General features: G+C 41.0%; 1 protein-coding gene across 3 annotated transcripts in view; it reads left to right on the top strand.

Annotated features, from left to right (window-relative positions):
• Nucleotides 1–15,996, top strand: part of ELOVL6 (ELOVL fatty acid elongase 6) — a 79,156-nt gene that overhangs the window by 48,786 nt on the left and 14,374 nt on the right. For 2 of the 3 annotated variants that reach the window (XM_074866921.1, XM_074866920.1), the window contains one exon: nucleotides 2,553–2,684. In XM_074866921.1, coding sequence (XP_074723022.1) covers nucleotides 2,553–2,684 — 132 coding nt within the window. Of the gene's footprint in view, nucleotides 1–2,297; nucleotides 2,378–2,552; nucleotides 2,685–15,996 lie in introns of those variants that run through there. The other variant, XM_074866922.1, reaches the window with a different exon arrangement.

Here is a 15,996-nt window from a genome sequence, read left to right as displayed (position 1 = left end):
CTGCAGTGCTGTGAAGTGGGGGATTTGCACCTCCCTTGTAGCGTGAGTCTGCAGGATCCCTCCCGCGGGACCCCTGCAGATGACTGACTGACTCTAGTAGCAGCACATGTGTATGTGTATCTCCATAGCTCTTTGTGTGCATTGCTGTCTGTCTGGCTCAGTGCTGTAAACCCAGACTTTTGTGGGATTGAGGGGGCAGAAGCATGCAGAGCGGATATCTCTCCTAGTGCCCTGGGGCAGCCAGGACAGCACTGCAGACTGTGGTACAGCCCATCACATACCCTCTGCCTTCCCTCGCCCATGCCTATGTTAGCAATGGGCAGCTCTGCACACTGCTGCTGAAGAGGCCGCAGAGGGATGGAGATGGGAATGCAGTCCAACCTCACACTGAGAGTCTGTTCCTGTCCCGTAACGCATAAATCTTGTCTTAACAGTTAGGCGGTTCAGTTTGAGCAAGTTTGAGGTGGTTCATCACTACCCAAACTGGTTAACAAATATTTACTGACCTCCAGCCAAGCTAAACTGCAACCATGCTATCAAATGTGGTAATTCTACCCTTTCCCTGACTGTGAAATTCAAGACCATAGAAGTGAAAATGAATGCTTTTTTCTTTATTATGAGATGAATAAGGGCTGAGGCTTTGTGGTTTTCTGAACCAGTTTAATAAACATTGCCATCTCAATGCAGAAGGTGAAAGGGCGCTGACTCTGAGGTCATCCTGGTCTTCTTGGGGCTTGTCGCCAGCACGGATGCAAAAGCTCACCCAGGGGACCGCAGGTGCCAGATTCTCCCTTCTCAGTGCAGAGCACCAGTTGGATTTTCATGAGGTTACCTGTGTTTTGCAACACACAGCTATAAACATGTCAATAGAAACAGAGGAGTTTCTAAGTGGGCAGAAAATGGCGTGCTGCTGTACGCATACTGATATGCCTCTGTCTCTTTGGACTTCACTTTTACTTAGCTTTCAAATTCATATAAAACTCATTTCTCTCCAGAGAAGGCTGCCTGTGCTTTCTTTGTACTTCCAACCAGATGTGCTGCTACAGCTTTTCTTAGTTTTTGTGGACCTCCCGAGAAGACCCTTTTACATGGAGGGGCTTGTGATCTGTGTACCGGTTGCCTTCAGCAGGCGCAGGCACATGCTGTGCTGTGCCATACTGTGCTGCATGTATTGTTTGGCCTTCAGGACTGTGGTGTGCTGCCCATATCTCTTGCCATGGGGTACCCTCAGCCAGCTATTCATAATGGAAGAGCCTGGAGGTGTCACCTACTTGGCACCACAAGCATGTCCTTGTCTTTATCTTGAGGTGAAGCAACATACTTTCATATAACATCCAATTGAAAATCCTATAAAAACTCTAAAGACCACAATGCGAGTGAAACTTGTCCCCAATGGGAAGGCTGGGCAGCGTGCTGCACCCTGATCACAGGTTGGTCTGATACTGCATCGTCTTGGGCTTCCAGTGTCAGAAGGAACATAAGATCTTGTAGCTTGCTGATGCCTTTTCTGGGATATTCATGAAGTAGTTACCTTTCTTGAGAGTGTTTGTCTTTCTTTCTGGGGGTCCAAAAAGAACCATTACCTCTTCATGCAAAGCCATAGTCCACTGGTATTTTTGAATATAATTATGGATTTTGTAGAGAAAAATCTGTTCCTAAATAGACGCCTATCCAGTTGGGCCACCATTAATGCTGTACATCATTAAGTCTTAGTGTAATATTGTCCTGTGTGGGAAGGAATCCCAGACTGGATCTATTTCTGACCTCTAATGGTTGATTTATGATGAGTTATAGTAGCAGAGTTCAAATGTTTGCTCATTATTGCTGGCTGGACTACTATCAGGCAGTTTTAAAAATAAAACTTGCAATTCTAAGAGTATCATTGAAGTTCTTTAACAGAGCCCTGCTTGACCTTTCAGGAAATTCACTGGATTTCCAGAACTGGCACTCACAAGCAGGACTTGTGCAGCAGGGCGATGTCACCCAGCATGGTCGCTGCTTAATGGGGCTATTGACCTCTCCTTGCTGGTTCTCCACTTTTCATGAGGCTCTTCATGTTGTGTTGCAGTGCTCATGATCTTTGAGTGTCTTCTTGGAGGAAACAATAGATAACTAAATTTCTAGGAAGCAAGGAGCCTGCAGGAAACAAAAATTTGTATGAAAAAGATAAGTCACAAAAGGTGATCAGCTGGTTCAAGTATCAACCATGTTGTGCTTGCAGAAGTGTGTCTGAGCTCTGCAATATCTATTCTGTTCCTCACAGAAGTTCAGTCTTCAGAAACTGGGGAAGAATGGAAGCCAAATCTGACTGTCCTTTTTCAGAACTGCCCCGGGGTCAGTTTTGCCTGCACCTGGACCTGACCCTATGTGCAGGCATGTAAGTTCATACACTACCGATAATTTCAGCTGGGCTGCAGGAGTGTCTTCAAAAGAGTTTCCTTTCAAGGAAATGCACAAGCCCAAGCCCTTGGCAGTTATGTCCAGATGTGACTCTGCTGTGTATCTAATACTAATTAAATACTTGACAGGTGTTTTTTGGTTTTGTTTTGCAGGAAGAAATCATTCCTATTTTCAGCTCTGTATGCTGCCTTTATATTTGGTGGTCGGCACCTAATGAACAAACGAGCAAAATTTGAACTGAGGAAACCACTAGTGCTCTGGTCCCTGAGCCTTGCCGTCTTCAGGTAGGCATTTCTTCACACCAGCTGCCTTTGACAGTAGTCCATGAAGAGGGTTTGGGGTTCTTCACATACAACAGCACTGCTAATGCGACAAGAAGCTTACCCAGAAATGGCATTTCTTTAGTTCTGCTATTCAGGGTTATGTCCTGATCCACTCCTCACCATTGAAATGATCCCCTTTGACTTGCCAGATCATATGGTGTTTGAAGAGGAGACGAATCGATAACCCTCTTGAAGAACAAAGGTGAAAATAAAGTGAGGACACAAGAAAAAGCACTTATCATTGCAGTAAATTTACTATGCAAGCTACAAATGGAAATAAACACATTAAGGTGTTAGTCTTGTTCTCACTTTCTGGTTAGTATTACAGTTGTATTGGTTCATATATGGAATATTTTGTCAAGACTCTGCTCTCCATTACAGTGAGGTAAACCTAAAGTCACTGCTTTGATGACAGGGAAATTAAGCCACTGAAATCAGAATCTGTCTTCTGGTTATTGCATCGCAAAGAACTTGTGAATGTAGGAAAGGGGTGGCTCCACAGGGAAAGGCTATTTTTTAGTGATGCCCATGTCTCTAGCTGTGTGTTGACTCTATCGAGTATGAGGAAAGTCAGGTTCAGGTTCTTGATAGTTGCTGAAGTCAGGAGTAAAACTGACCAACTTGAATTCCACTTTATCTGCTTAATATGCTAATTTTTGATGAGGCTGAAGATAAATGAACAAATGAACTTATAAAAATAGCCCTTACAAACACGCAAACTTTTGGTACAATTTACTAATAACAGTACACAGGAGACCTGAGGATTATCCTTCATTTCAGTGCCTATTGGGAGTGTAAGTTATAGTATCAAACACTGATACCTGTATCTTTTTCTAATATCAATATAATAATTACTGATTATATTAGTTCACAAGTACATAAACCAGGTTTGCTTACTGAGCAGCTGTGGATGGTGCATGATTTTTCAGAAGATGGGGATAGTTTGAGCTGAGAGTTTCTACCGAGTAAAATAAAGCAGGAATGGAAAAGTTTGCTTTCTTTTGTGGCTTTTCCTTTTTTCCTCCAAAATTGTTCTATCACACTGACACTTTCTAAAACTCTGGCAGGGGAAAATAAATTGTATTTCTAAGTTGTCTCATCCAGCTAGGACATGCTAACAGAAGAACTTTATGTTGGCTTGATTTTAATAGTTTGTTGATACCTTTAAAAAGTATCAAAGACAAAACTTTGAGCAGTCTGGATAACTCTGAGAGCAAGTTCTAACACTGTGAAAATTTATAATTTTCATCTGGTTGCATTTGGTGTGTAATTCTGGCTGTGGATCTGACATAGTTTTGCTGTTAGGGTCCTGTCAGCAGTTGTCGTCATTTGTTCCAGAAATGGCTGAATTTCAGCAGCTGTTGAATTGGTTCCTAGATGGCATGTCAGTTGTGGATCAGTTTGTAATGTGATTTGTAGCCAGCAGGATCCCAAAATGCATATTCCAATTACACTTTCTTATTGAATGTAGACACTAGAAACTAGTTGACTTAATGCAAAGCATTTGTAGTTTAATTCCCAGACTGAGAAGGGGAAGCATGATTTCAGAAACGTCCTTTGCAGAAGGTATCTAGGATGAATTTTAATATCACATTATTTTGAGAGGGTCTGTGGCTGACATTCACAGTGTGGGGCTTTTAAGCAATTTCACTAATTAATTTCCTCCCAGAATCATTAACGATGTACCGTTCAACAAATAGCAAGAATATATACTACAGTGTGAAAGTGCTGTCTACACGGACTTTGAAATCAACACGTTCATTGCTTGCTAATTGGAGTTTCCTATCATAATCATATGAAATAGCTAACGCATGGCCAGCATGAGCTGCTGCGTGGTGCTGGGTGAAATCTAAAATGTGGACTTCGTGTTTTTGAAGCTAGAAGTTGCCAGATTGAACCTGCCACAAAGACCACCTCTTGCTGTGCCCCACAGTGCAGGTGCTTAAGGTGAGTTCTGCTTGTGCAGATGAGAAGCAGCGGCCAGAAAGGCACAGTTGGGGAGGGATTCACCACGGCAGGGTTTGCTTCCTCCATTAGCTCAAATAGCACCATTCAGGGACAAGCGTTTCCCAAGTACTGCAGAACTCATCCTTTCCTCTGCATGTCGGGAAGTCAGACAGCAGGGTGGAGAGGGGAGGGATGAACAAGAGTGTGAGATGTTTAGACTACACAGAAGCACTGAGCATTTAAGCTGCTGGTTTGCTAGTGGGGACAAGTTGATTATGAAAATTATATGGCTATACTTACAAAACTTTGCTGTTCGGAGGCACTGAGTAGTATGCAGAAGAGTGAAACAGGGAAGGGGAAAAACGACCCAAAGTGTTTGCAGTAGGACAGAGAATGAAACCTCTGTAGCTTCCACAGTAATGTGCAATCCCATACAAAACCAAGCCAAACACAAAACTCCTTGACTTCTTGCCTGGAAAACAGAGGAAATGCAGAATATTCATTAAAACCTGAGATGAAGACTTCTTATTAAAAGTGTTAATTGGAACATCCGTTTCCTGGTGTTTCACCATCACTGTCCTTTCTAGGGCCATCAGTCACTCACAGCCTTTTTGACTCTCTTAGCAAGCTGCACTAGACTTTGAATGCTGTAAACTTTCCAAGTAACTTAGATCTTTTTTCCTGGCTCCTCACATAACTAGGTGTTTCATGCGGCCTGAAAGACATTTCTGCTTCCTCTGACAGTCAATTCAGATAGGTTTAGATGCCAGTGTTCTGCCTGTAGACTTACTATGGATCCAGGAAAATGCTCCTTAACTTTAAAAAGACTTCCTCTTTGGCTTTCTGGGATGCTAAAATGCTATGACTTCTACGATACCTTGCAGAAATTCTAAGTAACGTATTTGTCTGCCGTGAGTGGTTATACGGAGGAAGAAAACCCTGCCTGGAGAGCCCTCAGTATTCTGCTTCAAGGTCAGTGTGAGGCTTTTTTCCAGAGTCCTTGTTTATCTCCCTTCTAGCACTCCTACCATTTTACCTGCTTCAAATATCCTCAGAAATAGTAACGCTTAGCAGAGGCTGGAAAGATATGTTTTGGGCTTTAAAAAAAGAGGAAATTGCCTGCCAGGCACTGACATAGTCCTTCTTCAGAATGTATCCCATACACCTTGCTCTTGCCAAGATCATTTAAATGTGGTAGCAGCTACAGTAGGAAACTTGCCACGCTTATAAATAAACAAAACAACTACACCACCCTACTGAGCTTGCTGAGCATTCAGGAGCTTGGTCAAGAGTGAGTTTTGTGTCAACACTGTCAGCCAGCAGGGTTTCTGAAACAGAAAAGCAGCTTTATTTCCCTTTGGAAGCATTGACTAGTTTGAACATTTTGTCTCTGGAATAAGGTTACCACTTCTCAGTGAAAACTTCTGTAGGAGCAATGACAGTAAATCTTGCTTTTCACTTGGAAACCACTGTGAAGACATGGTCTTCTGACACCTTTTGCTGAGAAATTAGTTCGGGATACTTTTCTTGGGTTGTTGGGTTAGGTTTCTTCTTCTCCGTAGCATGTTTGTTGACTTGTTTCAAGCATTGAAGGTTTATTGTTGTCTGAAATGTTTTCAGTCTTTTGTTTTGTTTTTTTTTTCTACACTTCAGTTAAGTGTTTTCACCCAGCTTGATTTGGTACTGAGGTCCTTGGGGAGCAGCTCTATGTTGCTTCATGTCAACAGGAACCCGCTGTTAGGAAGCTGACACAAAATTCATTTTTCAGTCTCATAAGACCCCAAGGAAACTGTTGCTGATTCACCTACACATCAAAGTGACAATCAGCCCTGTATTTCTGAATATTTCCTGGGGTTAAAAATCTTCAAAAACATGTTGAATCTGAGTTGTCAGTTTTATATTCATGCCACTTTGAACATAAAGTTAGGGTCATTTATTGAATTTTTTACTTGGAGTTTACCAAAAGTGTCATGCTGGCATCTCTAGGAATCAGCAAAGCTGACACCACAGAAGGACACGAAGTCATTAATTTGTGTTTTCCTTACATCTCAGCTGGATTTTTGTAATTCCTTTTATAGGCCATAGACTCTGTGTATGGGTAGCATTGCTATCAAGGAGCTTAAACGTGTATTTGATCGTCTAGTCTTCACACAAGACAGCAGCATGGCACTGCTTTCACTTGCTTTCCATCCTTAAGGGGCTGCCAACAGAAGCCTCAGGGTCAAGGCACTATCTAATAGTAGCAAAAGGTTGTCTTCCCTAGGGAATACTGTCACGTCAGTACAGGAGACAGAGAAGCTAAAACATCCAATGGGATGCAGTCATTTGTAGGCAGAGGCTAAGCCTGACCCTGACTGGTGCAGTGAGAGGAGGGACTTCCCTCTGTCTAGCCAAACCACACAACCATAACACTATTATCATCACCTGAGATCACTTAGATTCTAATCCAAATTCAGCTGTGCTTTGTAGCAGTGGTAGAAATCAATTGATGTCAATACAGCGTTTCTGAATGTCTTTCTTCGTGGGAAACACTTTCTCTCAAAGTAGTAGAAAATAGTAGAAATGGTACCAAACGTAGCTGCTTGCTACAGAGCTAACCAGAGCCTCAAAAGCGAAGTATCCTTAACAGCAACAGGTCTTGTATTTGAAAGACAAATCTGAAAAGGCTCACTGGAGGAAGGTGACTCACTTGCTTTTATCAGACTGCTGTAATTGATTCGTAAGTGCAAGCACAGCAGCATTTTGTAGAAGGGTTTGCACTTGTTCCTCAGAGAGCTCCTGACAAGGCAGTCCAAAACATATCTTTATGTGAGGAACTCAGTCCTGAGCTGAACTGAATCGAAAAGACTAAACATGAGTTTAAAGATAGGATTTCAATTGCTTGGATTTGTGACTCTGAAGTACATTCTAGTTATCATGCTTATAAGTAGGAAAATTGATGAAAAATGATTCAAATTTACGTCCTATCTCAAGAGCTGCCAATCACAGATACTTGCCATGGAGATTAAAACACAACTTAATTTCATATGTTGCTGAGCAACCCATCAAAATCTTAAAATACTCCGAAATTTTATAAAGGTCCTGACAGTACATTCGAAGAGAAAATGAATTACTGAAAAGAGCAATATTTGCCAAATAACATTAAAATTAATAAGCAGCATTTAAGGTGAATTAATGATCTTCTCTCTTATAAATTTAAAAGCAAATGAATTCCATTTGAAACATTCTCTATATTTGTAAAGCATTAAGGCATATTCTCAGTAGGACATTTCTCAGAACCCAGATTAGTAAAATGCTTAATATATACCTACTTAACAATTTATTTCTATAGGACCATGTTTATCTTTATGTACTTCCCTGATTTTCTTATGTAACAGATATTGGAAACATCTTTTTAATTACCATTTTCGAGCAAAAGTTGAAAGTTGGGTGAACATCAGGAATTCAAAATGATTGGAGAGAAGACAAAAATCCCTTGGATGAGATTTAACAGTTTAAGAAGAAAAATTTCTTTTCTGTAAGCTGAACAGAAACCCCAATAGGGAAATGCAAACAGTGCTATGTAGGGTGAATTCATACATGGCAAAACAAATGCTGGCTGCCATTAAAAAAACAGTGTAGAGGTGATAAAAATATATAGACTAAAAGCAATAAAGTACTGTGAAGAAGATGTAACTCCAATATGTACCTTATTTATTCTAAGTAAGAAGAGAATCCCATGACAAGTATCTTTATTGCCAGGATTGTAATTGATGCCATGTAACAAAATGCTGTGCCCATTCTCTTCTGAGATCTCACCTCTTCATTCACTCTGCTGCTACTGCTGCAGCCTCTTTTGTGTCCATCAAAGAAATTTTGAATTTAAACTGGTTTTACTGTTTTTACCTAATCGGGCCTAATTAAAAGTAAACCAAGGATTCACTGTGAGACTGGCTAATGCTACTTTACAGGAGATGTGGATAGGACTTGCTAAAAATTCCTATGAAAATCTTTTTTTTCAGTGCTAAGTTGGGCCTCCTTTCTTTAAAAACTTTTTTTTCTCCAACTGCTTGCTTGCTTGTTTGTCTTTATTGCTGGAAAACCAAACATCTTATCAAAGTGAATTCAATACATTATTTGGAAAGCGGTTGTTGCGCTCATGTTGCCTCTCTTCCCTCCTCCCTCTCACAGTCAGTGAGAGTGTTGACACCCAGTTTGTCACCTTGAATTATATCTTTCTCATGAGATCACCCTGTCCCAGCCCATGGGAGCCCTCACAGGCCATGAATGTTGTACTCAAAGCAGAGCCCTCTGGGAGTGAGACTTCTCCTCTCCATTTTAAATGGGGAGCAGACTGAAAAGTGTATTTGAGGAATAAAGAACATCTGTCTGGTGGCTTAAGAAGGGAACTGCACTAGGGAGAAAGTAGATAATTCATTCAAAAGAAATCAAACCTCCCATCTGTCCCCCTGGGGCAGCACTTCTGCATTTTACTCAGCCTCGGTACTTGGTTTGTGTTCCTGGTAAAAGGCCCATGCAGAAATCCCTGGGGAACAGAAACCTCCATGTATTTTCTTCTGAGTAAGTCCCCAACAGCTTGTGCTTGTTGGAGACAGTGGGAATAAAACACTAAGAGGTGTTAACTTGCATGACCTATCAAATCTAACATTGCATCTGCAGACAAGCGTGTTAATAAACACTGCCAAACCGAGCAGTGCTCACACACAGGGTTGCATACGGGTGTTGAGCTGTGGTTTAGCGCAGTCACTGTTTTGCGATGAGTTTAACTTCTTCTAAACAAATGTGCATCCTTGTGCCTGTGCCATTCAGCATCTTGCTTAGGTTGCTGAATAAATAAAATACATTTATTACTTACCAATTGTAGGCAAATCCCTGAGATCTGAACTTCCCTAGATGCTGGCAGGAGTACTGCCTTGGGAAGGACAGAGTGAAAAAGGAAGATCAATGGCTCCAGGCCTGTAATTGCCATTAAATTTATAGATCTGAGCAGCTCATTACAGCTGTATTATAACTTTTAGCTTCTTTAAGCCTTCTTTATTCTGTCAAATGCTAGTCTTTGCCTGTAACTTAGATTTTGCTTACTTTGTTATCTGCCTTTAGCTAGCTTTAGTGACAGCTAGCTTCATTGGTTGGCTTGATTCTCTGATAAATCTTTTACTTTATTACTTTTTGGCTTTATTTGCCTAGGATAATTTCAAACTCCTAAATACATACATTTCAATGCTATACATGACAGTTACTCTACCAACCTGATACATTTGATCCTGTAAGTATCTTTAATTTATCCTGCAGAAATAGATAGGCCACTTTTTTTGGATTATCATTTAAATCACTGCAATATTAGAGTTATTCTAAAATTTTCTTGAGATAAAGTTGAATGCTGAGAATGATTTCAGTAATGACACAGTACCAAGTGCAAATGCCCCTGAAGCATTCATTAAGGATTGCTTAAGAGGTACACTGTGCTTATGAATCCTCATGGGCTACTTTAGGAATCCTGAGATGGATTCCTTAATTCTTATGAGATTTCGCACCAAACACAGGGCTTAAGTTGAAAATTGATTTTTTTTTTTTTTTTAAAGTAATTTAGCCACAGTCCAAACTTGCTGAAATAATTATCTTAGAACTAGGAAATGTTTCTTGACCGAAAACCATCTCAGAGAGTATACAGCCTTCACAGGGTGCGAGGCATTTCAACTGCAACAAAAGTCCAATTGTTATTTAGTGATGGAAGAGTGAGTTATTGCTCAAGAAATAACAGCTTTCATCAAGAAATATTGTTCCTGCAAGTTCCTACCCTACACGTGCCAGATAATCAGGGAGCAGCATCAGGTAACAGCACATTGAGGAGGGCAAGACCGGATGATAGGTAATTACTATTGATTAGCTTGTAACTGACTCTTTAGAAGTCAGATGAGATGCAGGGATGCGTGGGTAGAGCTGAAAAATTATTTTTCATTCGTTGAAAGAAAACAGTTACATGTTTCTCAGCAGTGTATGGTTACATGGGTGTCCCTGTAAGCAACTTAAGCTATTCTCTCATGTTCCTAGGGTAATGATTGAGTTCAACTGCCCTTCAGCCTGACCATTGCTCCTTGTTTATCTCTACCAAAACCCAGTGGGCCTTGTGTAGCCACTAAGAGCTCTGTGTAAGACTGTCCATGCAAGTATAACCCTTTTTACCTCCACCAATTATCTTCTCCTCTGTTGCAAAGACTACTTGTAGGAATCTAGCCCTGGCATTTGTTTTTCTGCTATGCTTTATAAGCAGTGCGGGTTCTTCCACCAGCTCAGAGAGCTTCACTTTATTGATTATTTTTATACTCTGCTCCTCAGGATTGTCTGAATAAAGCTAATCCCTATCATAAACAAGGCAGGTCTGGGGGATCAAACTGTATTTTCTTGAGAGGGAATTCAGGCTCTGTGAGGAGGGACTGGAAGGTGGTAGCTGTGGTAGATTGATTTTTATCCACACATATAAATAAGCCTTCTGAGTAGTAGTTGCAGCAATTGGCGAAAGTGTTGAGCTTGCCACTTTAGCAAAGGAGAATCAGATGGATTTTACTCTGCTGTGGTATTAATGTGATTAAAATCTCCAGATGACAGTGTCCATTGATCTGGAGCCCTGCAGAGATGTCACTGTTTGGGTATGCTTAATGAGATCCCTGGAGAGGGAGAGAAATAAGTTAAGCCTGGTCTTCTTTCCAGTTTTGTCAATAAAAAAGACAAAGAAATAGTTTTGGAAGCCAGGTGAGTTGTGATTAGGAAATCTGCTGACAAGAAGGAAGGGCTGAAGGGAGTGGCCCCACATCGAGGGATTTATTGCAAAGGAGAAAAAAAAGACTGTTGCAAGGAGCACAGTATCTGCCCTCACTGGAAAACCACAGAGCGAGCTGTCACCTTAATGTACCTCATTTCCCTCCCCAAAATTTATCACATGGGAAACTAGTAACCACCCAGGCATGTATGCATATGCTTACGGGTATATAAACTTGCACAAATGATATGTTATTTCTTAAAGCCATATAAAATATTTGCACAATTTTTAAATCACTCTGAGCTGGCCTGGCTTCAGGTTTTGGTCATGATTTGCATTGAAAAGCTTACTAGGGAGACATCTGGATCAGATACAGTAGAAAGGTCTGAAAAGCAGGGCTTGTGTGTTTGGTGCAGTGATGGGGGTCTTTTCTAGAGATGGAAGGGGAATTCTCAAATTTTGTTTTGGGATTTTGATAGGACTAAACCCAAACCTCAAAGTATGTGTGAACTTATGCAAAGAAAAGTCTTCTGCCAAAAGAGTGATAAAAACTGCAAAGATCAGCACAACATTTGCTCACACAGCTGGTATTGAGAGCTAGAGCAACCCATTATAAAACACTACTAGTACTGCTGACCACCAGGTTTTTGGGTGAGCGCCACACTGAAAAAAACATGTTATTCCTCATCTCCCCCTTTTCTTACCTTTTTTTTAAACAATACTGTGGCTTAGACTCCGCCCTGAATGAGACTCCATCACCTTCAAGGATGATAAGGGAGGACTCTGTGGGTGAGCCACAAAACCCATCTGTTCTGCTTCCTGGTCAGGAGATGGGGGGGAAGGAGGCTGAGGAGCAGCTGGGCAGCAAGATGTTAGAATGAAGGTTTTGTGGTTGGGCCTTGTTAAATTCTTGGTGTTCTCCTGCCCTTGCAGATATGCTAACTCTTTGTGTAAGTATGTTTTGGAGGCACCTTACTCTGTTATTCAGAGCAATGGGTTATGTAGAAAGAATATGTAACTATCATATATAACGGCAATGGTACTTAATACAACATTGGTATGGTTCCTGCTGTATTCCCAACCATAGCCTAAGTGACTTTTGAGTCAGTCTTGAGATTTTCTGTCACCCTCTAAAAGAACCATATTTGAAACAAGATCCAGCAGAGATGCAAAGCAGTTTAAATGCCTTTTCAGTGTCTTCCCAGAGCAGAGTAGCTGCTCAGACCACAGTGCCACTGGACTCTCTAGTGCCAAGGCTGGCTGGAAATACCACCTTCTGTGGTCTTCGGTTTCCTCACTGTGACGGAGAGCAATGAAATCATGTCATTAAAAAAAAAGTGGCAGAGAGACTATTTTAGCTGCATGATTCACCTGTCCAGTTAAACAGCACAGCCCTGCAGTCAGCCAAATTGGCACAAGTGAGCAGGTAGCGGGCAGGTGGAGGCAGCAGCCTGCCTGCCTGCGGAGTGAGGGGTGGAGTAGCTCCAGTGCGGGAGGACCTGCGGAGCTCACTGTGAGATGCGCAGGTACAGGACCTCAAAGTAGAGAAGAACCACAGAGACTGCCCAGTGCTAGTTACCACATACACCTCCTCGAAGAAAATGAACGTTTTCAAATAATGCATTCCCTCAGCTGGAGAGGTAAAATTGCAAGTGGGAACAAAATCATTAGTCATTTCAAGCTTTCAGAGAGTTTGGGAAGCTAAAAACGTTTCTTAGTCTAAAACGTTTGTGAAAATTGTGCTCTTAATTACAATAGTTTAGTCATTATGAAGAATATAAATACCTTATGACCTTTCAGACACATGGGCTGAAGAGGATGAGTTCTGTGTTCTTTTTAAAGAATGAGATTGACATAAGTGCTCTTAAATAACTGTTTTGTTAATTTTTGAAAACGTGCTTTTAAAGGTGTTCCATTACCATAGGAAAAAGGTATATTGTGGGACCAAGGTGCTTTTTCCATAATTTTTTTTTGTTCCTGCCCATTGTAAGAGAGTAAATAATGGTCCCAGATAATTTTATCAATAGGCAAGGCCTTGGAGGACACAGGTACAAGGGAGTTACTGTACTTTCAGTTATCTGCTATCAACTGAATTGTGGTACCTAGCATGTGATTGTCTAAACACAGTTACAAAGGGGTAAAATATGGTAGCACAAACCTCCTTCTCTGGTTTTACAGTTTTACACTAAAATTTAGATTTACACTAAAATTTAGTTTTACACTAAAATTGCCATAGACAGAATGAGCATGTAAATAGTTAGCATAGTTCATCAGCACCAGAGAAGACTCAGTAACATGTTCTCATGTCTGTGCCCAAATTTAGTTTTGTTAAAGGAAAATATGGGAAAGATAGCCAGTAATTTTTTTCCAGTCAAATGCAAATAGTATAGAGCAGAAGGGAGTTCAGCTTAGGCGCACAGTAACAGCGTGATAGTCCTAAATCCTGAACATAAAAACCCAATCATTTTAGTCCTCTGCAAGACTGACTTTGAAATAATGAGATTTTTTCATTTTAAAATGAGAATTTAGGGTTCTGTTTTTGTCTGTGGTTGACGCACTGGTTATGTCTTCAGGCTTTTCCTTCATAGACTTTGGTAGATAGAAGACTTTTCAAATGAGCTTCGCACAGAATCAGTTGCTGCTGATTAAAACCTGCATTTTTGTAGTTTATCAACTGAGGGCATTAGTAAAGGAAAACAGGTATTTTTAAGAACATTAGCATTGAGTTTTCCACCTCACTAGTGTGAGTTTTGTACCTGCCCATGTTGCAAGGAGTTAGGCACCCCCACCATGGATTCTGATCCATACTTGATTTTCTTCTGGAGTTGCTGGTGCGAGTAAGGGGATCAGCAGGGAGCATTAACACAAAACAACTACAATAGTTAGAACAACTGCAAAAATTCCGTGAGGGAGAAGAATCCAAATATTTTCTCCTATGAGAAGGTCAGCTGTTGAGGTCTGGTCCTATGCAAATTCAAGGGGTGGGACAGTGTGGGGGGACATAGAAGCAATGATGCTCTTAAACTCACTCCGTAGGTTCACATTCTCTATGGCTTCTGTCCAGCTGTGTCAAGCCAAATCCACCCTGGTATTTGCCTAATACGTGAAGGGAAACAGAATGAAAGCAAGAGTCTAACTTGAGTCTGTGGAAGGCACGTCTTGCTCTTATCTGGTCTTCTGGCTAGGTCAGGAAGTTTCCAGCTGTTTGTGTTTCTAGGACAGCACAGCTTGTAAACTTGCACCATAACTCTGTGCATCACTGTATTTTTAGGTCTTGAAAGCATGCTGCCAAAATATCAGATGTGCAGACAATAAAAATGTGATAAGAGGTGTAACAACAGCTTTTATGTCTATAAACTATTTATCTTTACAGATATAGGTGTACCTTGGGTAGTTAAGATGGAGGGTTTGGGACTTGAAGGTTTAGAGAGTAACTTTAAAAAGTGAAAAGAAAATCTATAGCAGGTCAAAGGACTCTCTGGAGAAAATTCCTCCTACTGGAGTGTGTTTACTGTTAATTCAATAATACTGTTTTCACTGATACAGAGTGAGGTCACACCTCTTTCTACTTACATCAAACAGACCTCATGGGTAGGGCACTGAACCACAACTTGTGATGTTGCACATCATTTCTCATCCTGACTCAGACACAGGTTTTTGACAGGACACTTAAATTTCAGTTTGCCTCACCTGTCTTTGAAATGGGTCTTAGGCTTAGCCACTTTACGAGGCTGTCACAGAGTAAAGGCCACTGAGGACTGTGAAATATTTACAAATACAATGCTAAAGGCGTTGGAGATGCCAACATGGACAGAAGAAGTCTGGAGAAAGTTAAGTCTGAACCTGAAGACACCCCAGCTTACAAACAGCGTTGTACTTAGCAGTTGCTTCACACAGGCTGACCTAAAACAGTTGCTGGCCTGAATATTGTTGAGGCATTTGTAATTCTGGGACAGCCCAAGCTGGAGGTGGTAGGTCACTTGGCTGTGGGAAAACAGACAAGACCAAAATTTTGATACGGCAACAGGAAGGTCTGCTCTGTGGAGAGAAAGGAGATGTCTGCATCACAGGTGGCTTTGATGAGGAGACAAGGTCTTCTGGGGAGGTACCTGGATCAGTTCTGGGAGGTAAAACAGGGAAGTGCTTTATAAGTGTTTAACAACAGTGATTCTGCAGGATCGGGTCTCCCTCTCTCCATCACTAATCTTGGTGCTGCTTGAAAGCACTTCAGAAATGTTGAAGGATGATGAAACAACAGCCTAATTATATTAATTTTCTTGCCATTTCTTATAAAAATAACAGTTGGGCTAAGTTCATCAGCTGTAATTTGAACAAGTGTGTCTCTAGGATTTCAAGGTAACTCACTATTAGGAAGTCCTCTTTTTTAAATGCTTGTAAAATGCTCCGTAAATGTTACATTTAGAGTTAAGAGAGACCAAATCTGTAGTCGGTACTATTATTTTTCAAACTTTATCACTTAGATGAGTACCAACCATATCGCTGTGTATCCTTCACTGATCAAGAGACTGATTCATTTAATTTGAAAAATGTAACCCTTAGTTCCACAAA

Source organism: Strix uralensis, chromosome 4 (assembly GCF_047716275.1).
Source record: "Strix uralensis isolate ZFMK-TIS-50842 chromosome 4, bStrUra1, whole genome shotgun sequence".
Taxonomy (NCBI): domain Eukaryota; kingdom Metazoa; phylum Chordata; class Aves; order Strigiformes; family Strigidae; genus Strix; species Strix uralensis.
Note: the sequence above shows the minus strand (reverse complement) of the source record. Positions and strands in the feature narration are given on the sequence as shown.